At 62.1% G+C, this 23,325-nt stretch overlaps 1 protein-coding gene across 3 annotated transcripts in view; it reads left to right on the plus strand.

Annotated features, from left to right (window-relative positions):
• The window catches only part of NAV1 (neuron navigator 1), a 58,672-nt gene that overhangs the window by 26,262 nt on the left and 9,085 nt on the right, over positions 1-23,325 (plus strand). For 2 of the 3 annotated variants that reach the window (XR_007630218.1, XM_050327098.1), the window contains exons 4-18: positions 2,931-3,033; positions 6,474-6,839; positions 16,800-16,938; positions 17,143-17,440; positions 17,811-18,504; positions 18,607-19,065; positions 19,268-19,309; positions 19,474-19,622; positions 20,232-20,402; positions 20,945-20,997; positions 21,171-21,194; positions 21,284-21,361; positions 21,555-21,638; positions 21,798-21,909; positions 22,506-22,627. Coding sequence is in view for 2 of the 3 variants with exons in the window: in XM_050327098.1 (XP_050183055.1) it covers positions 2,931-3,033; positions 6,474-6,839; positions 16,800-16,938; positions 17,143-17,440; positions 17,811-18,504; positions 18,607-19,065; positions 19,268-19,309; positions 19,474-19,622; positions 20,232-20,402; positions 20,945-20,997; positions 21,171-21,194; positions 21,284-21,361; positions 21,555-21,638; positions 21,798-21,909; positions 22,506-22,627 (2,894 nt within the window). In the remaining variant the exon portion in view is untranslated. The remainder of the gene's footprint in view (positions 1-2,930; positions 3,034-6,473; positions 6,840-16,799; positions 16,939-17,142; positions 17,441-17,810; positions 18,505-18,606; positions 19,066-19,267; positions 19,310-19,473; positions 19,623-20,231; positions 20,403-20,944; positions 20,998-21,170; positions 21,195-21,283; positions 21,362-21,554; positions 21,639-21,797; positions 21,910-22,505; positions 22,628-23,325) is intronic. The other variant, XM_050327099.1, reaches the window with a different exon arrangement.

Consider the following 23,325-nt stretch of genomic DNA (forward strand, 5'->3'; position numbering starts at 1 on the left):
ACTCCAACCTCTCCCAGCAGCTTCGGTTTCGACTCAGCTCCCGCATGTGGTGACTTGGCCAGCCCTGAGCCAGCCCCCAGCCCCATGCTGTCCCTGGGGAACAGCCTGCAGGGACCTGGAGTCACTGCCTGGCCAGCACTGCAGGGACAGACAGTGGCACTTCAGTGCTGGCAGTGGGATGTGTGCCAGAGGTGGGTGAGCAGCTCCTCCAGTCCCGGTTTGGCCCTTTCCTTTGTGAGAGCTGCTGCTTTTCCTGGAGTCCAGAGTGACCTGGACTGTCACCCGAAAACTGGGGTGATGTCATCCAGGCTTGGATGGCCAGTGGTGTCACGGGGTGAAGCTGGGGGTGCGGGTCAGTGCCACTGCCTTCAAACACCTGTCCCTGAGCCCTGGGATGCTGTTTCTCCCCGTGAGTGCCCCAGCTGCAGGCGGTGCAGAGGAGGTGGCACCCCTGTGCTGGCCCCTCAGTCAGGGCAGCTGGGGACACAGCACGGGCTCGCCCCACTGCTCCTTGGATGGGGATGGCTGCAGCAGCCCCGCTGGCAGCGGCGCCCGGGGAGGAGGCAGCACCAGGCCCCAGCGCTGGCCCCGTGCCTGGGGGAATGGCTGCGGGTGGCCGTGGGGGAGGCAGCCTGGCTTTTGGGAGGGAGCCATGCCTGGGAGGAGCACGCTGTCGAGCTGGCAGGGGGTGAGAGCCACTGCTGGCGCCAGGGGACAACAGTGGCTCTTCATCCCATCGCGCTCTGCCCTGCCCCGGTGCAGGGACACGGCTCTGCCTGGGTGTGTGAGCTGCGGGAGCTGGGCCCTGGGTGACAGCACCCACCGAATGGGGCCAGGGGGAAGGAGCTAAGGGTGCTGAGTCCTTCCCTGGGGACACTGGTGGTTCTTTTATTGCTTTTCCTTGGGGTTCACATGTGTGTCCCCTCCCAAATCTCCCACTGCCCTACAGACTGCAGTGTGACAGCTGTGGACTTGGATGCAGGCTCCTGCCCCGCCATTTCAAGCCTGAAAATCCATCTTTCCAGGCAACCCAGGCGGGGTCTGACAACTTTGAGGTGTCAACATGATGTTTTCTGCCTGCCCCACCACAGGGGCACAGTGTCCCCTTGTCCCTGGCTGCAGAGTGGGGTGGGTGCTGCCTCCAGCACTGAGGGCCACTCGAGCCTCCCTGTGCCCTGGCTCCATGTGTGCAGCCACCTCAGCTCCATCCTTCTGCCTGGACTGATTGTGCATCCCTATCCTGTGGCTCTGGGGACCAGTTGGAGCCTCCGTGCCTTTGATTAACTCCTCCAACGTGCATGGGCCACAGTGGAGATTTAATAATGAGTTAATAATGACTTGTGTCCTGCTGAGCCTGGTTCTGGGAGCTGGACTGGGGTGATCAGACACATGCAGGGCCGGGTGTCTTTAAGTGATGGAGTGTGCTGGCCACGCTGGGTGCCCTGTGGGCTCACCAGCCCTTTTACCTCATCCACACTGGCTTTCACCTGCTTGATTGAACCCGTCTCATCGGGGCTGTTCCTGCTTGTCACACCCTTCCAGGCTCGTGCGTAAATTTGAGCCGCTTCACTGGTCTGAGGTGCTCCTGCCCAGGCCAGTGGGTTGGGCAGCATCACCCATGGGTGCTGCCTGTGGCATGGCCGGTGTGTGATGGGGACAAGGGACACGAGCCCTGCTTGAGCACTGCTGTGTGGCTGTGCTGTTGTGGGGAGCTGCTGGGGTGTGTGCCATTGGTGTCCCCCTGTCCCTGTGTCCCTGCAGCCAGGGTGTGTGTCATCAGAGTCCCCTGTTCCTGTCAGCCAGGGTGTGTGCCAGCGGTGTTCCCTGTCCCTGTGTCCCTGTGGCTGGGGTGTGTGCTGACAGTGTCCCCAGTCCCCGTCTCGCTGCAGCTCATACGGTGCCGTTTCAAATCCTGAAGCACTGGTTGCCACGTTACGTTAGGAGGAGCCACATCCCGTGTCCCTGGCTCCCGCTGTCACTGCGGATCCATGGCAGGCCCAGCTGAGAGGCCTGAAATCGGGGATCAAAGCCACAGTGGCATGGCTGTTAGTGCCCGGGGTGCACGCGAGCGGGATGGGCACACAGGGGCTGGAGCCGCGGCCCTGAGCCCACAGTGCTGCCAGGGCGGTGCCAGGGTTGACCCCCCTCCTCTGTGTGGGTGTCTGTGTTCACACACATCTGTGCAGGTGTCTCTGGGAGGGGTGCACACGCTGTGTGTGCAGGTGTGTGTGCACATGTGTGTGGGTATGCCTGTGTGTATCTGCACGTGTGTGCACAAGCGGTTGTGGTGCGGGTACATGCGTGTGCACATGTGGATTTTGGGGGGTACGTGGCTGTGTGTTTTGTGTGCACACCTGTGCTGTGGGTCTGCACACCTGGAGAAGCCCCAGGGCAGCCAGAACTGGGGGATTCCCAACCCTGGGCTGTGCCCATGGGGGCTCAGTCCCCGTGGCTGCCCCAGCCCTCTGCAGGAGCAGCCACCTTTCTGTGAGTGAGACCTGGTGTCCTTCACTCCCAGACACCCTTTTGGCCCTGCTGGGCCCATGTCCCCAGGGTGGGGGACACCCCCAGCGCCTGGGTGACACAGGGGCAGCTTTGGGGACGTTATTTCAGGACTGTTGCTCCTGCATGGCCCCATGGAGCAGGGTCACAGTGCTTCAGGGTCATCTGGCTGTAGTTGGCCTCCTGTCACCTCTGTGGGTCCTGTCCTGTCACCTCTGTGGACCGGACATCCCCATCCCAGCTGCACGCTTGGGAGTGGCCTTTTGGGGTGGTGCAGCTCCAGTCCAGTGCCAGCCTTGCCCTGTTCCCTCCTGGTGGACAGAGCCAGGGCTGGTGGGCATGGCCATGGGCAAAAGCCATCTGTCCATCCATCCATCCTTCCCTCCCTCCCTCCCTCCCTTTAAAGCCATCACCTTGTCTGTCCACAGACCCCGAGTCCCAGAGGAAGAGGACAGTACAGAATGTGCTGGACCTTCGGCAGAACCTGGAGGAGACCATGTCCAGCCTGAGGGGCTCTCAGGTGTCTCACAGGTGAGGTTCCAACACTGGATTCCCATCACCCCTTCCCCATAATCAGTGTCCTTCCCGGGGTAGCTGGGAAGCAGTTCTGGTCCTGGTGAGGGCCATGTGGATGGGAGTGAATCAGCTGTGCCCCATGTCCTGGGGACCCTGTGCAGGGAGGCTTGGAGAGAAGCCCCCAAATCCATGGGGTGTCATGTGTGGGACTGTGTCAGAGCCCTGTCCCTGACAGTGCTCTGGGACATTGGGAACTGGGAAGTGGTGTCAATGAGCGGAGATGACAGGCCAGAGAGAGGTGGGTGTGTTCCCAGTGGTTGGGTGACCCCAAGTGGACCACCAGAGGTAAGGGTGTCCCCTGTGCCCATCCAGGTTTGGACCAGAGGCTCCATCCCTGCCTCAGTTTCCCTGCCCTGTGTAGGATGATGATGGAGGAACCCTCAGCCAGAGCCCACGAGCAGAGGTGGGGTACCCTGGGCTGCCCTGCCCAGAGTGGGGCCAGGGGATGGCAGTGCTGGGGACAGGGCGAGCAGTGTGTGGGGAACCAGAGTGTGTGTACTCAGTGTGCTCTGACCACACCTGGGACTGCCTGTGTCCCTCTGGGTCTCTCACTTGAGACCCCCGCAGGGTTTCTGCTCCTCTCTGGATTTGCAGAGGCTGTGTGGGTGTCAGCCGGTCGGGAGAGTGAGGATGCGGGAACATCCTTCTCCTAGAGTGTGTTGCCACCTCGTGGTCTCCCTCGATCCTGATTTTTGTCTTGGGAGGGACAAAAAGCTGCAGCTTCCTCCCACCCTTCAGGCCCCTCTCACCATTACAGACCTTCCTGTGTCGCCCCTCGATCAGTCTGGCCCAGGATGAAGCAGCCTCTTCATCTCCCTTTTCATCACCCAAAATTTCTAGATCTGTGCTCATCCTTGCTGAGCTTCCCAGATCTTTTCTGAGCCAGGAGCAGCAGAGCACTGGGTTGGAGGGATTTGCACGGGACCATAACAATATTCCCCGAGCTGACTATTTGCTGGGATTGTCCATTTCAGCTCTACCACCTCTTTGCTTGGCACAGGAGCTGGGTCAGAGCCTGGCACTGCCCACACCGAGCCAGGGCTGTGTTGTGTTCTCTTCACCTTCATCGGTGTCAAACTCCACCCCCCTCCTCTCCCCAGCGCTCAGCTCCTTCGGAAATCCTCCATCAGCTCGGGTCTTAGGGAAATAGGGCAAGGATATTAAGGGTGATTATGATTAAATTAGCATTGCTGGTGGGATTTGACTCTTCACTATCACTTCCTTTCCTTGATGAGCTCTGAGTACATCACATGGTGGAGGCCTCAGCTGCATCCCTGCCACGGACTAAAATGGGTATGGATAGCCCAGGGATCCCTATCCCTGCACTCTGTCCCTTTCATCAGAACTTAAATATGTGAGGATCTTCCCTCTTGTCCCATAGGACCTGAATTTATTTGGAAGCTTTGTTTTATTCTGGTAGCCCATAGCAGCCTCAGCAGCTCCCTGCATTCCTCCAGGAGCTCCTTCATGGCTGTGAGCCAGATTTTCCTTTCCTAAAGCTGTGTCAGCTCTTCCCTGGTACGTTGTAATTACACACATACCCACTCATTCTGCTCTTGGGAACACTTCCTACAAGTCTGTCCAATTCAGATGTCATCTGCCATCCTCTGGGTGTGCCTGCATTGCCAGTGTCCTGTAGCCACTCTGGGCTCTCTCTTTATTCCTTCCACAAACTATTCCTCAAATTTCTCTTGTTCTCCTCACTGTGTTCTTCATCCAGTGGCTGAGGGCTCAGCCTTTGCTGTTCCCTCACTAGGATGCAAGTTGATTCCTGAAAGACGTCACTGTGTTCCTGGCAGTCTTTGCACCCAGCTGCAGGGCTGTGTGAGCTTCCTCAGAGGCTTAGAGAGTCATGGAATCACAGGATCATTTAGGTTGGAAAAGGCCTCTAAGACCGTCGAGTCCAGCTGCTCCCCTGGCACTGTCATGTCCACCATGAAACCATGTCCCCAAGTGCAACATCCACACGTCTTTTGAACACTTCCAGGGATGGTGATTCCATCACTGCCCTGGGCAGCCTGTGCCAGGGCCTTGACCAGCCTTTCTGTGAAGAAATTTTCCCAGTATCCAACCTGAACCTCCCCTAGCATAACTTGAGGCTGTTTCCTCTCCTCCTGTCTCTTGTTCCCTGGGAGCAGAGCCCAACCCCCACCTGGCTCCACCCTCGTGTCAGGGAGCTGGAGAGAGCCAGAAAGTCCCCCCTGAACCTCCTTTTGTCCAGGCTGAGCCCCCCCAGCTCCCTCAGCTGCTCCTGGTGCTTCAGCTCCTTCCCCATCTCAGTTGCCCTTTGCTGGACAGGCTCCAGCCCCTCAATATCTTTCTTGTCATGAGGGGCCCAGAACTGAACCCTGTTCCTCCTGCTCGGAGATGTGGTTGGCATCTGCTCCGAGCCACCGGCAGCACATCCTCAAACGGCCTTTGTGCTGCCGACAAAAACAAAGCCCTTTTAGCTGCCCCTTTTAGTTCCACTTTAACAAACTTCCTCATTTTTTTTTCTGTAGTTCCCTGTTTTAGATTCAGTGCTGCAGCCAGGGTTTGGCTTTGGGTGCTCCTGCAGGAACGTTTAATCCAAGCTAGGGAATAATTTGCTGATAGTAGCGTTTGGAGCCAATTTGAGGGCTGTGGGTTCCCAAGAAGCTGCTCCAAGAAGTAATCATTTTTGGTGCCTAAATTTAGTCCCAGCATCACTGTTTGCCTAAAATATACCCCGAGGGGTGTGGGGAGTGATGAAAATCCCTGTTCCTGAAGCACTCATGGGTTCTGGGACGGCTGCAGAGCACTGTGCTTGTGGGCAGCCCCTGGGACCGGGCAGTCCTGTCTTGGGGAGTCCCCTCCTGCCCAGCTGTGGGGGTTCACTCTCCATAGGTTCACTGAAGGTGTCCTATTATTGGGGTTCAGCACAACTGGGGTTCAGGGCCAGGGCTGGTCTCTGGGATGGTGCTGACCCCTCTCCCGGGCGTGTTTGCTACCAGCCCTGGTGGCACCCCTGGCTCTGCTCCAAGGTGGGTGGGCAGGGCCGTGGTGGAGCATTGTCTTTGTGGGGTGACTGGGGCTGTGGGGAGGCACAGAGCCCCTATCACACCTCATATCCTGCTCCACTGTCCCTGGGGAGACAAGAGCAGCACTTAGACACTGGTGCTGTGGGTGTCCCAATGGGTCCTGAACTGGGGGACACTGGGCTGTCACCAGGAAGGATAGGAGGGGACCAGCTGAGATGAAGGAGCCCAGACCAATGTCCCTGTGCCCCCACTCCCGGCCTTGCCCTGGCTGCCTCAAAGTGTGCAGTTTTGGTTTCTGAGTGCTTGCAGCTCCAGTTTGGGGCGAGGTGAGGCAGGGCAGGGACCTGCACTGCCCCCCATGCCCTGCCCTAACGCCCCATCCCCCCGTCCTCGCAGCTCCCTGGAGATGACCTGCTACGACAGCGACGAAGCCAACCCCCGGAGCGTCTCCAGCCTCTCCAACCGCTCCTCCCCGCTGTCCTGGCGCTACGGGCAGTCGAGCCCGCGCCTGCAGGCGGGGGACGCGCCGTCGGTGGGGGGCACGTGCCGCTCCGAGGGCACCCCCAGCTGGTACATGCACGGGGAGCGGGCGCACTACTCGCACACCATGCCCATGCGCAGCCCCAGCAAGCTGAGCCACATTTCCCGCCTGGAGCTGGTCGAGGCGCTGGACACCGACGATGTGGAGCTGAAGTCGGGGTACATGAGCGACAGCGATCTCATGGGGAAGACGCTGACGGAGGATGACGACATCACCACGGGGTGAGTGCCTGCGCAGGGGGCCATGCCTGGACCGGGGCTCTCCAGGAGGTTTCCCAGGAGGTTGGGGACACCTGACATGGTGGGATGGGTGGAGGAGCACAAAGTCACAGACAGTCTGTCTGGGTGCATCGTGTCCCCACATCCCACTGCCACTGCTGCTGTTGCTGGGGCAACTGGGACTTCTTGGGGCTGATGGCCTCCTGAGCTGGGATGAGCTGATCTCCCAACATATGAGAAGTGTCTGGCTTGATCTGGTGTTACCAGAGCAGAGGGCTGAGAAAAGCATATGGCCTGTGGCTGCAGCACCCTTGAGCCAAAGCCCTGCTGGGGTGAATATTGCTGCTTTCAGAAATGCTCTCACCAGTGAGTTGGAGCTGCCTGCTGTGACCCTGGCACTGTGGGGACATCCTGGGGCTGGGAGTGCTGGTGGCCCGTGGTGGGACGGGCTGGGTCAGTTCTCAGCACCCCAGGGAGAAGTGGGCACCGAGGTGTCACTGCTGATGGGTGGCACTGTGTGGAGCAGGGTGTGCTGCTGAGCAGGGTCCCCTCCTTCTGGGACCCTCATTGGCCTCCATCCCTCCACCCACAGGGCCAAGGGCATCTTCTGCCAGATGGGCAGGGCTCATGTTTTCTTTCCAGATGTGTCCAGCTCCTGCTGTGCTGTTGAGGTGCCGCTGACTCTGGCAAGGGTCCAGGGCTTGAGCATGTTGGAGGTTTCCTGTTTCAGCACAGGAGATAAATAACTCTGGCGTTTGAGCTGTCCCAGAGCAGGAGGAGGTATTTGGCCTCCTGACAGTGCTGCTCTGGCTCTCCTGGGGTGCTTGTAGTCACGTCAGCTTGGTACAGAATAGATCACAGCCCCTGGCTTTGCACCCATCCTGGGGTCAGAACTCCCCAGATATGGCCCAGAGGCACGTTTTGCAGTTGTGGAGGGAACACCCTGTTTCTGCTGGCCTCTGCCCCTGCCATGCTCCAGCTCAGGGGTGAGAGTGTCTGCAGCACTGTCGATGTCAGACCCATCGTTCCCACAGGCATGTGGGGTTACCTTGGGGGCTGCCCTGGGCTTGTGAACAGGGAAGCCTTGTGCTGGCTCAACATGGACTCTTCTGGAGATCATAACCCATTGCCAGAGGTGGCACATGTCACAGCCTTTTGCTGTTGCCACTGGTCCGCTGGGTATGATGGGCACTGAGGTGGATTTGGGCTGCCCTGGAGGGCTGGGTTCTCATCAGGGCTGGCTGTGGGGATGAAGGGCTCCACCACTCCCCATCTCCCCCCTTGTCTCATCTTGGTGCTGCTCATGCAGGCAGATAACCTTGGGGTGCCCTTGGCTTTGGAGGCACTGCCGGGAGGGGTGACCAGAGCATCATTTTGTCTCCATCAGCCCCTGAGCAGGTGGAATGTGGGCAGGGGCGGGGACCCCCGGTGGCTCAGCCCTGCACTACTCCAGGCAGGATTTACTTCTCCTCTGGGAAGGGACAAGCTCTGGGGATGGAGCCCTGTGTGTATGAGCCTCTGAGAGGCCCTGGCAGCACCAGTGCCCTGGTGTGGGTGAGGCTGTCAGTGCTGTTGGGTGCCGAGAGTCCCCAGCGTGATGCTCTGGATATGGCCCAAGTTCCCTGCTGTGCCGTGCCAGAGACAGACTGGGTGCTCTGTGCTGGTTGCTCTGCGCTGGGTACCCCTCCTCAGGGTGGCAGCACAGGACCCCCAAATCCACAGGGACATGTCCTGGGCATGAGTTATTTCACTGGGATATTGTGGGCACGCAGGGCTGTGTAGTGACCTGGTCACAGCTCCATCCCCTATGGCCCCACAGCAGGACTTGGGGGGGTCCTCAGAGTGGGTAGCATGGCAGGCCCTCTGTCCCCAGGGCATGGATGCTGGGGGACACAGGAGTGCCTTGTCCAGGGGTCTGGGCAGCGGGTGCAGAGCCAGGGCAGGACATCAGGGGCATCTCCTCCTTCCCAGAGCCGGATGGACAAGGAGCTGCCTTACTGGCCAGGAGCACTCACCCTGCACAGCCCCTCATCCATCCCCCCCTCAGCCAGCACATCCCCTCATCCAGCGCAGCCCCTCATCCATCCCCCCCTCAGCCAGCACATCCCCTCACCCAGCGCAGCCCCTCATGCAGCTTCCTCACTGGCTCTGACCTAGAAAGCCACCAGCGCCCCAGGCCCCATCTCCCGGTGCCGCTAATGCACCGGGCAGGAGCCGCGTGCTGCAGATGGGGCCGTCAGCCCCCAGCCCGGGCCGCGGGGCAGCGTCCCCTGCACGGCGCCGGCGCACGCCCGGGCTTGTAGGGCAGTAGGTCAGAGACGGCTCAGAGGACACGGTGACACGTCCCTGTCGGAGACGTGTGGGGCTGTGGGACGCAACCCAGCGTCCCCGTGGCTCGTCGGGGAAGCAGCCTGGAAGGAGCGAGGGCTGAGGTAGGTGAGGCGCTTGCTGCCCGTGGGGTGTTGTGGGTGGGTTCAGCTGGGTGGAGATTGGGGTGAGCCCAGCCAAGGAGGCAGTGGGGGACCTGGGACCCGGCTCAGAAAGGGAGTGGGATAGTCAGGTTTGAGCAGGGATTGGCTGGGGACATCCAAGCCCCCAGCAGCATTCCTGTGTCAGTCAAATGTGGCTCCTCGCCCAGCTGTGCCTGCGTCCATCGGCCTGACACTTCCTCCAGAGGCAACCTGCAGCCAGTTTCAGAGGCTGGAAAGCTGTGGCTTTGCCCCTCCAGTTCGGCAGCAACGGCACATGAACTGGGCAGTGGTGAGGAGCAGGAGCAGGAGCAGGGATGTGCAAGCCAGGTTTGGCCTGGTTTTGTTCTGGCCATGCCCTGCATGTCCGAGCAGTGCCACCACAGTGCTGCTGCACATTGTTGTGTCTCCCCCGTGCTGTGTGCACTCAGGACCTGACCTGATCTGGCGGGTCCTGGGTGCAGCAGCATCCCCAAGTGTTCCCTGGGGTCAGCTGGGTCACAGTGAGTGGGATGCTGTGAGGCTTTGCTGCAGCTGGGAGCTCGTGGGGTGCAGAGGGAGTGAGCGGGGCTGTCTGCTGAGTCAGCTCCTTCTGCTGCAGTGGCTGCAGGAGTAGTGATGGTCTCTGTGCACTGCAGGGCTGTGGGGGCAGCGCTCCAGAACCGGTCCCTGGGGCTGCATGTGTCCCCTGGGGCTTCCAGAGTCCTGAGTGGGGAGTCTTTGTGTGACCCTGGGACTGCTGTGATTTGGGGATGATGTCCTTTTGACCTTGTTGGCATTGGATCCCACCACAGCTACACCAGCAAGTGGTGAGCCGGGTACTGCCCTGACTCTGCTCACAGGCATGAAATGGAGCTGAGGCAGAAGCTTTTGGCATTGGGACCATGGGGCATGTATGTCCAGCTCATGGCACTGTCCGAAGCCACTGTGGTGGTGCTGCTGGCAGCCAGGTGCTGCAGGGCCTGTGGTCCCCTCCAGCAGGGCTAGGGGCTGTCAGCAGCATCCTCCTTGGAGGGATGCTCTGGAGCTGACACCCGCTGTGCTCAGGCTGGCCTGGCTCTGGCTTCCTCGCAGCTCCTCGGGCTCGACGCAGCCCGGAGGCGGGAGCAGATGTTTGGCTCGGCTCCCCAGGAGCAGCGGGGGAGCGGCCGCCTTCCCCTCCTGCTCCGAGCAGGATTGGCGCTGGCGCCTGTTCCCTTCCCTTAAACGCCCCTCGCTCAGCTTTGGCCAGTCTGGGATGACCCCTCACCCCATCCCAGCGAGCCTGTGAAGTCATTTCTCATGGGGGACATCCCGTGGGGCACGGCTGTGGCCCTGCACGTGGTCCGGCGTGTGTGGGGGGCCCTGGCCTGGCCAGCTGGGGAGGGATGTTGGATAAATATTTGCTGGGCTGTGCCGTGTGCTGGGCTCGGAGGGTTCCTCCCATCTGGGGATGGGGGATGCTCCCAGAAGGGGGCCCCAGGACCCTGCTGGGCACCACCACCATTCTGGTGCCTTCCTCTGCCCTGCCCTTCAGTGATTCTGTACCCTGGGGTTTGGGACCAGGACCCCAGTGCTAAACCCTGGCCCCCTCGGGCTGTGGCAGCAGCTGCACGAGGCATATTTTGGGAAGGAGATTCTGTGCCTGTGGGACTCGGGGATGCAGGGCACCTGGGGGTCAGCACACGCCCAGATGTGGGAAGCTGCTGGCTCCTGTGACTTGTTGATGGGGCTGGATGCAGACACAGAGCAATGCCGAGCCCAGGGCTTGACCTCGCACACCCCCCTGCCCTGGGGAGAGTTGCTGGGGGGAATCTGCCCCCCAAACCCACCTGCCGGTCTGCTTACCATCTGGGGACCTCAAGACCTGGCTTTGCTCTGTGCCCCGTGCCACCCTACTGCCTGTGGAGGGGTCACTCTGCTGTGGGCTGAGGTGTCCGAGGTCACTGGCTTGTCCAGACAACGGGAAAAATAGGAATTTCGCAAGCGGGCTGAGTCACACTGCTCCCCACCCCGGCACTGCCCTGGGACTCTCCGAGCACACACGCAGCCTCTGCAGCCCCCGTGTGCCATGGTGGCCCCGGCCGAGGCTTTGCGTGTCACCGTAACTGCCAGTGGAGATCCCCACACCGGGATGCGCTTCCTCTGGGGTTTCCACCGCTCGGGTGGGTTAGAGGGGTGACCCCTCATTGTCCCCCACAGTGGGGCCAGCTGAGCTCACAGCTGCACTGACACGGCGGACAGGAGTGTGGCTGGGGTCCGTGGTTAGTGTCACTGCGACGGGCAGTGAGTGCTGGGTGATCCCCCCCATGGCCTCAGCCTCGCTGCCACGGGGAAATCAGACCCTGCTGTTACTGTGGTTGGTGGTGCAGAGCTGGGATGGAGGCACAGCCTGGTCCCTGTGGTCCCTCTCTGGTCCCCCTGTGCAGGGACCACGCACACTCGGGATTCCCCTGAGGGGAGTGCCCAGCGCTCCTCAGGGCCCTGGGGCGCCAGAGGCCAGATGTGGTGCTGCCTGGAGAAGGGGGTGCTGGATCAGCTGCAGGATGTGATGTGCTGATCCTCTTCTGCTGGGTGAGCTCAGGCGAGTCAGATCCCCCTTCCCTACCTCAGTTTCCACATCTGCCAGGTCTCTGCAGCCCCCTGTTCCTTTGAGCACAGCTTCAGTGAAAGGTGCCAGATGCCAGTACCCCAAATCCAATCAGGAAACACCCAGGGTCAGGGTAGCCTGGCTCTCTGCAGGGGCTGGCACTGTCTGAGAGGGTACCTGGGGGTCTGGGAGGGTCCTGGAAGGGGTTTAGGGGGCTGTGGGGATCCTAAGGGAGTCAGAGAGGGAGTGATGAGTGTTGTGATGCCCTGAGGTGGTTTCTGATGTGGATGTGAGGGGGAAGCAGAGCCCCCCCTTGCCCGTGCCCATGGGGAGCCCTCAACCCTCCCAGCGGGATTTATGAAGCTAATTGGTTTTTCTGCCCCATTAAGTGGAGGAGAGGGGGAGGGTGGGAAGAGTCCCGGCTGTGCCTGTGCTTTCCTCACTGCTCCTGCCTCAAGTCACAGCATGAGGCTGGGGCTGGGGGCACCAGTGCCACAGAGCCCCCTCGGTGCCAGTGAGCTGCCGATGTGGGGTCTGGGACCCCCCTGGTGCAGGCCCTGCACGTCATCCCCTGTGACAGGAGGAAGGGGTCAGGGCAGACCAGGAGGGACTCACTTTAATCCAGGGTGGGCTTCAGGCAGGCAGTTGGGATCTGGCAGGACCAGCCTGGCAGGGACTGGGTATCAGAAGCCCCCAGTGGTTCCACCGGGTCTGTCTGGCGCACGGTCAGGTGTCTGTGCCAGTGTGAGACAGGTGAAACGGGGAGTTTGAACCTTGGGCCACAGCAGCAACCTCCCCTGATGAATTGGCTGGGGATGCTCCTCTGCATGGGGTCAGTGCCAGGGTTGGTGCCCGTGGGGCTGCTGTGAGCAATTCTCTGCTGTCACCTCACAGTGGGCCCGTGGCTCCGGCAGGGTCAAAGCTGCCTGTCCCAGGGGCTATTGTGCTGGGCTGTGCTGGGCTATGCCAGGCTGCCTCCCCTTGCCACCCTGGATCTCCCTAGCCCAGATTTGGGCCCAGCTGAAGCTCCTCTGAGCACTGCCCGAGCTGGCTGTGGCGGGGCTGAGGCAGCTGGCCAGCAGAAGAGGAGGGAAAGGACGGTGCCTGGCATCGTGCCAGGCTGGAGGGACCGTGGGGATGCAGTGCTGGATAGGCTGTGCTGCCCTGTTGGCGCTTGTGGCTGTGGAGCTGACACCCCACTGCGGGGCTGGCTGCCCACAGGAGGTATTGGCGACCTCACCATAAAGTCTGGGTTGGTGGGTGCAGGAAGGAGCTGATCAGTAGGGACAGGGATGGTCGGGTACCCATGGCCAGCCTTGCCGTGCCACGCCATGCTGGGGCAAGCACTGTGCAGCGAGCAATAGGGCAGTGAGGAAGGAGCCAAGAGGCGTTGCCGTTGCTTCAAGGAAGGAATTACTTATTTCCCAGCCTGCAGGGACCGGGTCTGTCTTGCTAAGGCTGCAGTTAACTCTCTCTACCCACCGTGGCCAGGCTGGTGAAGGTGTCCCCGTTGTCACCATCCTGGTGAGGACCCTGCAGCGTGGTTCCTGCTTTGATATGAGAGAGAGGAAAAAAGGACAAAAATAGGGATTTTAGTTGATGAAGGGCAGAGCAGGGTGGGTGTGGGTGTCCTTACCGGGGGTGTGCACTGGAGTTGCTGGGAGCAGCTGTCCTGGCACCCTGCAGCAGGAGGGGGAGGGAGAATGGGGTGGTTTGGGGGGCACTGGGGCCAGTCGGAGGGATGGCCTCTGGTGTCACATTGTGGGCTGGACTGGAGGGCCCTAGTGCAGCCTTTGGACGTGTGAGTGATGGCCTGGGGGCTCCGGGGGCAGCTGGTGGGGGACGTTGGGCTGAGGTTGGGGGACACCAGGGACCGGGCTGGAGGGCAGGATGTGGAGGCACGGCCGCGGGGCGGGAGGCTGGGGCGGGCGGGGCTGAGAGCCGGGACCCCGGGCCCGTCCTGGCGGGGTCGAGGCGGGGCTGGGGACGGCGGAGGGGCCCAGTGCCGCTGCCGCTTTAAGGCGCGGGCAGCGGGGCGGTCCCGCCGCCCTCCGCCCCTCTCGCCCGCCCGGCGGGGCCGCGCCGCGCCGCGGGCAGCACGATGCTGCGGGCGGGGAGGCCGCGCCGCGCCCCGCGCCTCACCAGCAGGTACCGCACGGGCACGGGCACCGCACCCGCACCGGGCGGGCGGGGACGCGGCCGGAGCGCGGCCCCGGCAGACAAAGCCCCGCGCCCCGGGGCCGCTCCGCGGGCGGTGCTTTGTCTCGGCCGCGCTGGGGAGCGGGGGAGAGAAAGGGGAGGTCGGGGCAGCGCGGTCGCGCCCGGGACCGCGACATCGGGGGCATCGGGGGACTCCCCTGGGCACCCCCATCCTCCGCCCCGGCCCTCGCCCCGCACCTGCAGCGCGGCCGGGCCGAGCCCCCCCGGGCCTCCCGCGGCTCCGGTGCCCCCGGCCGGCGGCGCTGACCCCGGGGCTGCCGAGCGGGGCGCTCCGAGCCGGGGCGCGGCCGGGGTGGAGCGCAGCGGAGCATCCCCGCGCACCGCGCCGAGGGGCAGGTCCATCCTCCGCTCCCTGCCGGTGCAGCCGCCTCTCCGGGCCGGGAATGGGGCCGGGGTCAGCATCCCCGAGGCCGTGCCGGGGCCATCCTGCGCTCGGTGGGTCCCATCCTGCCCCCGGTGGGTCCCGCCCTCCCGCCAGCGCCGCGGAGCGCGGCAGGACGGACACGTTGCCCTTGAGCATCCGCGTCCCCGGGAGCTGCCGCGGGGCTGCCTGCGGGTGGGTTCGGTGCGGGACCGGCTGCGGGAACTGGGAATGGCTCTGGGTAAGATGGAGAGGATGGAGCACAAAGCAGGGGGGTGACACTGCGACATGGCTGCACCCCGTTTAGGGGTTCAGAGGGGCACTCGGGATGCCAGGACTCGGCTTTGCTCAATGAGTTTATGCCTGCCGAGCGGCCAGTGGTGCTGTGGTTGAGGCTTTCCTTGCTGTGCTGCCAATGGCATACACGTGCCAGTTTGGGGGATCCCTCAATGTGCCAGCCATGTGTCTCATGAGAGAGTCAGTCACCCTCTCAGAATGCAGCTGGCTCCCAAGCAGCACCCCAGGCTTTGAGTGGTTTTGGGATGCCACCTGTGACCTTCTACATTGTCCTTCCTTGGTAGTGGGTTTCCAAGGAGGATCTGGGGTCACCTCCTGCCCCAGCTCAGCCTTGGACCCTGTGCCCCTTTCCCTGTTGCTCTCTGGGAGCCTGGGGCCAGGGCAGCAGGGGTATCCCATATGTGGCTGGGAGAGTGTTTGGGGTTTCTCTGCCAGGTCCCAAAAGCCAAACTGAGAGACCCAACAATCCATTATCCTGAAACCTGGCCTCGCTCCCAGCACTGGCTGCTGGGAGAGGAGCTTTGCTGCTGGCTCTTGGGTGGGGATTGCTGTCCTGGTGGGAAGTCACCCCCAGCACAGGGCTGGTGGTGGGAGATGCTTGGGGTTGAGCAGCTCAGCAGTACATCCCAGGCACGTGGTCCTGGTGAAATCCCTTCCTGGGCAGCAGCACCTATGGGTTCTGTCCAACCTGTGGGGATGCAGGGGACTGTGTCTATCCTGGCTCTGACCACTCTCTGATGAACTCTTTCCTGATGGAAAGAGCAGGACACACAGTGCTGGTCACAGGGTGCTGGAGCTGCCTGTGTTGCTCCATCATGGGCTTTGGGACATCCTGGAGGGGATGGTGGTGACTGTTACTTGTGCCCTGGTGCTGCATTTGGCACAGGTGCCCTCTCCTCTGCGTGGCCATGCTGCCCTATCCTCAGAATCAGAGTGTCACTTGAATGACACAAAATGGCTTTACCAGCTGCTGGGTCTCTGGTATTCACTGGGCTTCTTCTGCACCTCTCTGGCCCCAGTGTAGAGAAACAGGCATCTCCAGCAGGGACTGGGGTTGCCTGCAAGCCCCCAGCTCTGCTTCTGCACTGCAGCTTGTCACAGAATCATGGCATGGTTTGCGTTGGAAGGGACCTTAAAGCTGATCTTGTTCCACTCTCTGCCATGGGCAGGAACACCTTCCACTAGACCAGGTTGCTCCAAACCTTGTCCAGCGTGGCCTTGAACACTTCCAGTGGTTGGGCAGCCACATCTTCTCTGGGCAACCTGTTTCCAGTGTTGCCTCCCCCAGGCTCTCACAGCCCCTCGGAGGCTGCAGGGGCCTCGCTGACCTACTCAGCTGCTGACCTGAAAGGGGCCGTGCTCATCGTGCTGGAAGGTGCTCCGTGCCCGTCTGTGCCGGATCGCCGCGGGCACAGCCCTGCGCTGCGGAGCCGGCTGGGCCCGTGGGGCACCCAGGCAGCTGCTGGCCCGGCACGGCGCTGACTGACGGCCCTGCAGATGGGGTCGTGCACGCTCGGCTGAGCCCTGGCACGGAGCAGCCGCCTCGGCATAGCAGCGGTGTCCGGACCTGCTGCCTGTGGCTGCTGGGAGCTGGAGAGGGCGAGCTGGGTGCAGTGGGTGGGGGCCACCCAAGGAAGGGTGGATGCTTTGGGACGGCATGTTTGTTTATTCCAGCGGTCCTGCCCTTTCCGACAATCCCAACCCTCTTGGCGGGGCACATCGCAGGGGGTTTGGTGCCAGCTGTGGTGCTGCCTGCCCTGTGGTGTGGGTGCTGACTTCCCTGCCCTGCATGGGTACCCTCCATCCCCTCCAAAACCCCCACAGGGCCCTAATGGGGACATGTAGGGTCACTGGGGCTTGTGTGCCTAGTGGGCCACAGACCCTATTCTGGGCTGGCTGGAAATAGCTGTGACCCCTGCCTACCTTGTTCCTGCCATGGCACTACCAAGAGCTAGTTTTTGTCCTGGCAGCCCCTGGAGCAGGGAGCTCCCACAGGTGGTGGGACCCACTGGGCTGGGCAGGGATCCGACGCTGTCTGTCCCTTGCAGCTGGGATGAGAGCAGCTCCATCAGCAGCGGCCTCAGCGATGCCTCTGACAACCTCAGCTCGGAGGAGTTCAACGCCAGCTCCTCGCTCAACTCCCTGCCCTCCACCCCCACTGCCTCTCGCAGGAACTCGGCCATAGCGGTAGGTGCCAGCAGCACCCAGACCTTCCCAGCACTGGGTCCAACCTGGTGCCACTGCCTCTGCAGGGAAGAGGGGATGGAGTATGCCAGTTTTAGAGAACAGGCATGGCACAGGGTGTCTGGTGCATCCTTCTCCCAGCTGGCTGTCTGGGGATGGGTTTGGGGTGGAGTGCTAGGAGCGCCCCTGACTCCGCTCTGCCCACAGCTGCGCACGGACTCAGAGAAGCGCTCGCTGGTGGAGAGTGGGCTGAGCTGGTACGGTGAGGGTGAGGAGAAGGCGCCCAAGAAGCTGGACTACGACAGCAGCAGCCTCAAGATGGAGCATGGCTCCTCCAAGTGGCGGCGGGAGCCCTCGGATGGCGGCGAGGAGGGGCCCAAGGGCGGCGAGCTGAAGAAACCTGTCAGTCTGGGCACCCCGGGCTCCCTCAAGAAGGGCAAGACCCCTCCGGTGGCTGTGACCTCCCCCATCACCCACACGGCCCAGAGCACTCTCAAAGTGGCAGGTGAGACCCAGTTTGGGCAGGGTCCAGCTTCTCCAGTGGGGAGAGGGTTAGGTGATGTCTTTGTGCACCTTTCCGAGCACATCAGCCACAGGATGCCCTGTGCCTGTGCTCAGTCCCAGGAGCTTGGTGTGGGCTGGAGGCGGGGATGGGGCTGTGCATCCCTACAGGCAGGCTGGGGGTCTATGCCTACTCCATGGCCTTGAGTCCACATGCCAGGCTGGGGGCTTACTGGGCACACTGGTGACCTGGCATGTCTCTTCTTCTCCATCACACCCCTGCATCTCTGATGCGCGTGTCCTGTCTGGGTTAGTTCACTCCCAAATGTCCCCAAAGCCTCCTGGGACACTAACCTGTCCTTCCCTGCCACTAGGCAAGCCTGAGACCAAAGCCACTGACAAGAGCAAGCTGTCTGTGAAGAGCACGGGCCTGCAGCGCTCCTCCTCCGATGCCGGCCGTGACCGCACCGCTGATGCCAAGAAGCCCCCGTCGGGGCTCACGCGCCCCTCGTCCTCCAGCTCCTTTGGCTACAAGAAACCAGCCCCTGCCACCGGCACGGCCACCGTCATGCAGGCCGGGGGCTCAGCCACACTCGGCAAGATCCAGAAGAGCTCCGGCATCCCCGTCAAGCCAGTCAGTGGGAGGAAAACAAGCCTGGATGTCTCCAACGCGGCTGAGCCCGGGTTTATGGCCCCAGGGGCTCGCACCAACATCCAGTACCGCAGCCTGCCCCGGCCCGCCAAGTCCAGCTCCATGAGCGTGACCGGGGGCCGCAGCGCAGCCCGGCCGGTCAGCAGCAGCATAGACCCCAGCCTGCTGAGCACCAAGCAGGGCAGCATCTCGGTGTCACGGCTCAAGGAGCCCTCCAAGATCAGTGCCGGCCGCGGGACACCGGCCCCTGTGAACCAGACAGACCGCGAGAAGGAGAAGGCCAAGGCCAAGGCGGTGGCACTTGACTCTGAGTGCGGGACACTGAAGAGTGTCAGCTCCCCTGAGAGCACCCCGAAAGCCCAGGCCAACCTCCCGCCGGCGGCCAAGGTGTCTGAGCTGCCCCCCACACCTCTCAGGTATGGTCCTTCCACGCCTGAGGGCAGCAGGTGCCTGGCATGGCTGTGCTCATCACCAGCACCTGAGTCTCACCTGTTTCCTTACCCATTTTCCCCCTCCAGAACGGCTGCCAAGACCTATGTGAAGGCTCCCACCCTAGCCAACTTGGACAAAGTCAACTCCAACAGCCTGGACTTGCCCTCCTCTGGCGAGCTGCACCCCCCTCACACTGCCAAGCTCCAGGACCTGCACCCGACCGGGGGGCACCTGGCACCCTGCTTCAGCCCCAGCCCTGCCCCCATCCTCAACATCAACTCGGCCAGCTTCTCCCAGGGCCTGGAGCTCATGGGCGGCTTCAGCGTCCCCAAGGAGGGCAGGATGTACCCCAAGCTCTCTGGCCTGCACCGCAGCATGGAGTCCCTGCAGATGCCCATGAGCCTGCCCAGTGCCTTTTCAGGGGGCAGCACCACCACCCCCACCCCTGCTGCTGCACCCGCTGCCAGCACGGAGGAGGAGGAGGAGGAGGAAGAGGCAGGGGAGCTGGGCTGGAGCGGAAGCCCCCGGCTCACACATCTGGACAGGTATGGCTGGAGGAAGGGTTGGGTCTCTGGGGCACCTCCATGGGCTGAGATTTATCCCTGCTGTCCTGCCGTGACCTTTGCCTGCTTCAGAGCCTCTCCCTGCTACATTTCTGTGGAAAGCCCCCTGTCCCTGCTGCTCAATATCCATGGCTCCTTCCCTCATCTCTACAGGGATGTCATTCAGTTTTTCCTTCCCTTCCAGTGCCAACCGCGACAGGAACACCCTGCCCAAGAAAGGGTTGAGGTAAAAGAGCCCAAATCACTTTTGGATGGTACTGGGGAGGGAGAGAGGGCATGTGGTGCTTTCCAGGGCAGTGCCCCTGAGCTGAGGAGGCTGGGCCACAGCACACTGGGCAGGATCTGGGGCAGTGCTGGTCGATCTCACCGTGCCTGTCTGCGGCTCCCCAGGTACCAGCTCCACTCCCAGGAGGAGGCCAAGGAGCGACGCCACTCGCATGCCATCAGTGGGCTCCCAGAGTCGGACGAGCAGCAGGACCTGCCCTCACCCCCTGCCCTCCCCATGGCGCTGGTTGGGAAGGGTCCACTCACCAGCATCGGTCAGTGCCCTCTGCTGCTAGTCCCCAGCTCCCTTCCCTCCTTCTCCCTGTGCTCCCCTGGTGCCTCCCTGGGTGCTGCTTTTCTCCTTGCCCTCGCTCAACACCCAGTGCCTGGTGCTTTTGGTGCTGGGTTGGGACCAGAAATGTCCATCACCTCTGCTTCAGGGCATCTCACCCACCTTCGGGGCTCAGTCTGTGGTCCCTGTTCCTCTGAGTGTGCCCAGTGGGGCAAGGGGTGAGCCCTGCCCTGCTCTCACCAGGAGCTGCATGTTCCTGGCAGGTTTGGGGGGTCCAGACAGACGGGTTGGGGCAGCAGGCTGGGCTCCTGCACCTGCAGGTGATGGTCTCTGGCATGGTGGTGCCCACCTGGCCCTGGAGTGATGGATTTGTTTCTCAGCCCTGTGGCTACCTTGGTGCTAGTGCCCAGGTCTTCCCAGCATCAACCTGCCTTTTAGCTTTCCCCCAGCCCCTCCCTGCTTTGGGACCACAATCCCTGCTTCCTCCCTGCATCCCAGTTCTCGTGGATCGCTCCCAGCCCTGCTTCCCCATCCCGATCCCAGGTGCCCAGTGTGACTCTGACCCTGCTTCCTCCCCGCTTTCTCCTTGCAGTGAGCCCCACTGCCACCGCAGCCCCGCGGATCACCCGCTCCAACAGCATCCCCACCCACGACTCCACCTTCGAGCTGTACAGCACCTCCCAGATGGGCAGCACCCTCTCCCTGGCCGACAAGCCCAAGGGCATGATCCGCTCAGGCTCTTTCCGGGACCCTGTGGACGATGGTGAGAGTGTGCTACGCTCCTGCCCAGGCAGAGGAGGCTCCAGGATGGTGCTGGGGCTCCCTGTGCACTTGTCCCTTTCTCCTGGTGCTACAGCGCTATCAGAGGGGTCAGTGCATCCCATCCTTGGCATCAGAGCAGGGATAGCAGCCCTGAGGGGCTTGGTGGGCTCCTCTGTGCTGGCATCTGCCCCGGGGCCACAACCCACCCTGACCCCCATGGATTTCCAGTGTCCCTGGGTTGGCCCTAGGGTGCTGTGGCACTGGGGAGGAGGGAACCCAAGCAGCCAGGGAGGGTGGCAGAGCCCCTGAGATCAACCAGAGAGAAGAGTGGAGGGTGTTCCCTGCCCAGGGAGTTCAACAGCCATGCAGCAAGAAACGGACAGTGCTGAGCAGCTGCCATCCCACCCTGTGCCTCCCCCAGGCCTCTCAGAGCCCCCCACCACTGAGAGCCCTGTCCCCTGCGCCCTGCTGTGCCTTGACCTGCAGCCCCTGGGGTGCCACTGTCCGAGGCACCCTGACACCCTGGATTTTGCTCTGTTGCAGTTCACGGATCGGTGCTGTCCCTGGCCTCCAGCGCATCCTCCACCTACTCCTCCGTAAGAGCTGCCTCCGTGCTGCGCTGCTTTGTGCATGGCTGGGGGTGTGGGTGGGATCGGGGGGGGGCTCTGTGCATGTCTCTGCCTGGTGCTGAGCCTGTCCATGCCTCGCTGTCCCCCTGACTGCCTGCCTCTGTCTGTCTGTCTGTCTCTCTCTGCTCTCACGCTGCCAGGCTGAGGAGAAGATGCAGTCTGAGGTGAGCCCGCGCCCTCTGCTCATGCCTGCTCTTGACCCTGGCAAGGACAAGCACCCAGCCCCTCTCATCCCTCCGCTCTCTCCCCACAGCAAATCCGGAAGCTGCGCCGTGAGCTGGAGTCGTCGCAGGAGAAGGTGGCCACGCTGACGTCCCAGCTGTCTGCTAACGTGAGTCCCCACGGGAGCCTCTGCAGGCCACACCGCTCCGTCCCTGCAGGGCACAGGGCTTGTGCTGGATGTGCCCCTGGGAGCCCAATTTACCCCTTCAGCCTCTTGCGTCCCACACCTGGCAGTGGGCGCAGACCCAGCCGTGGGTGTTGATCCAAACGTGGGTTTTTCCGCGTTTTTCCACCTCTCCCAGGCCAACCTGGTCGCGGCCTTTGAGCAGAGCCTGGTGAGCATGACATCCCGCCTGCGGCACCTGGCCGAAACCGCCGAGGAGAAGGTGGGTGCTGTCGGGGTGCTGAGCGGGCACTGGTGGGGCTCATGGGGTGGGGGTGCTGGACTTGGGTGATGCTGCAGATATGTCTGTCCCAAGAGTGCTCTTGGGGTGGGCCCTGCACCTTTGGGATGCACTCCATGGCTCCCGGCTCTGCTCCCCCAGGACACGGAGCTGCTGGACCTGCGAGAGACCATTGACTTCCTGAAGAAGAAGAACTCAGAGGCCCAAGCTGTGATCCAGGGTGCCCTGAATGGCACTGATGTCACCCCCAAAGGTAAGGCATGATGCTGCAGCTCCCCTCCACAGGGATGCAGCCCTTCCTGAGCAGGGCTGCTCCTGCTGGGGCTGGTGCAGGGCCCCAGGGCATGCTCGCTCGTGGGGGCTCACCTGGTAGCAGCAGTTCTTTCACACATGAGACCCCTGAGGATCTGAAGCCAGGGTTGGACAGCCAGAGCTGTCACCACAGCAGGTCTTGGTGCTTGTGTGTAGGAGAATGGGGTGGTCATCCTCCCCAGGATATGTCCTTGCCAGGCCTTTTGCTGACAACCAGTTTTGGCTGCTGATCTTAGCTTTGTTCCCATTAATGCTGTTTCAAGCCCCAAAAGCCCAGTGTGAGTGCAAGGTGCTGGCAGGGAGGTTGACTAGAGCAGCAGCAGGATGATGGATGCTCTGGGCATCTCTCTGGGCTTTGAGGCAGTGCCCATGTGGTGTCTGACCCACACATCATAGTTATGAGGAGAGCTCAGAAGGTGTTGTATGGGAGGAGGGATGGGGTGCAGGGAGGGGAGTGCAGGATGCTCTGGTACTGGGGCGGTTGCAGGTGGCTGATCCCTCTTTCCCAATCTCTTCTGCTTCCCTGACTGACCCCAGAGCTGCGCATCAAGCGGCAGAACTCCTCCGACAGCATCTCCAGTCTCAACAGCATCACCAGCCACTCCAGCATCGGCAGCAGCAAGGACGCCGACGCCAAGAAGAAGAAGAAGAAGAGCTGGGTGGGTTGGATGGGGCGTTTGGCAGGAGGTGCAGGGCTTGGGGAGTCACTGGCAGGGTCTGCTTGGGGTCAGCCCCACAAACCAGCTGCTCTCAGTCTACCTTGGCTTCACGGTGTTGGTCTCCTCTGTCCCCTGGGGACAGCAGTGATGAGCAATGTGCAGCCACCATGGACACATTGGCTGGGACTTCTCCTGCCCCACTGGCCCTGGCTCTGCATGCCTACTTCCTTGTGTTTTCCCCCTGTCACCCTCCTGCCTGCAGGCTCTGGCAGTGTGGGGGGCTGGACACTTCAGCCAGGCAGCCCCTTCCCTGCACCAAGCAGCTCCGAGCTGGATGTGTGATTAAGTCTTGCTTTGTTTTGTTTCTCTCCCCCTATGCTGACCTCAACCCTTTTTTTCCAGGTGTACGAGGTAAGTCCCACGCCGTCCCCTCCACCACACGCTGTGCCCGGCCAGGGCCCCCGCTCCATTTCGTGGGATGGTGCTCATACACTCCCCATCCCATCCATCCCACTGGCACTAACCCCAGCACAGGCCATCCTGGATCCCCAGCCGGGTTGTGCCCACCTTGGCTGCTTCCTTGGTTGCTAAGGCCAAACAGGCACCCACCCATGAGAAGGGTTTGAACTGCCTGGAGGCAGCAGGATGGGACCTGTCCCCTGGATGGGGACAATCCCCTTCTTGCCCAGGGAAGGCAG

The sequence above is a fragment of the Myiozetetes cayanensis genome, unplaced genomic scaffold, assembly GCF_022539395.1.
Source record: "Myiozetetes cayanensis isolate MyiCay16 unplaced genomic scaffold, myiCay2020 scf32, whole genome shotgun sequence".
Taxonomy (NCBI): Eukaryota; Metazoa; Chordata; class Aves; order Passeriformes; family Tyrannidae; genus Myiozetetes; species Myiozetetes cayanensis.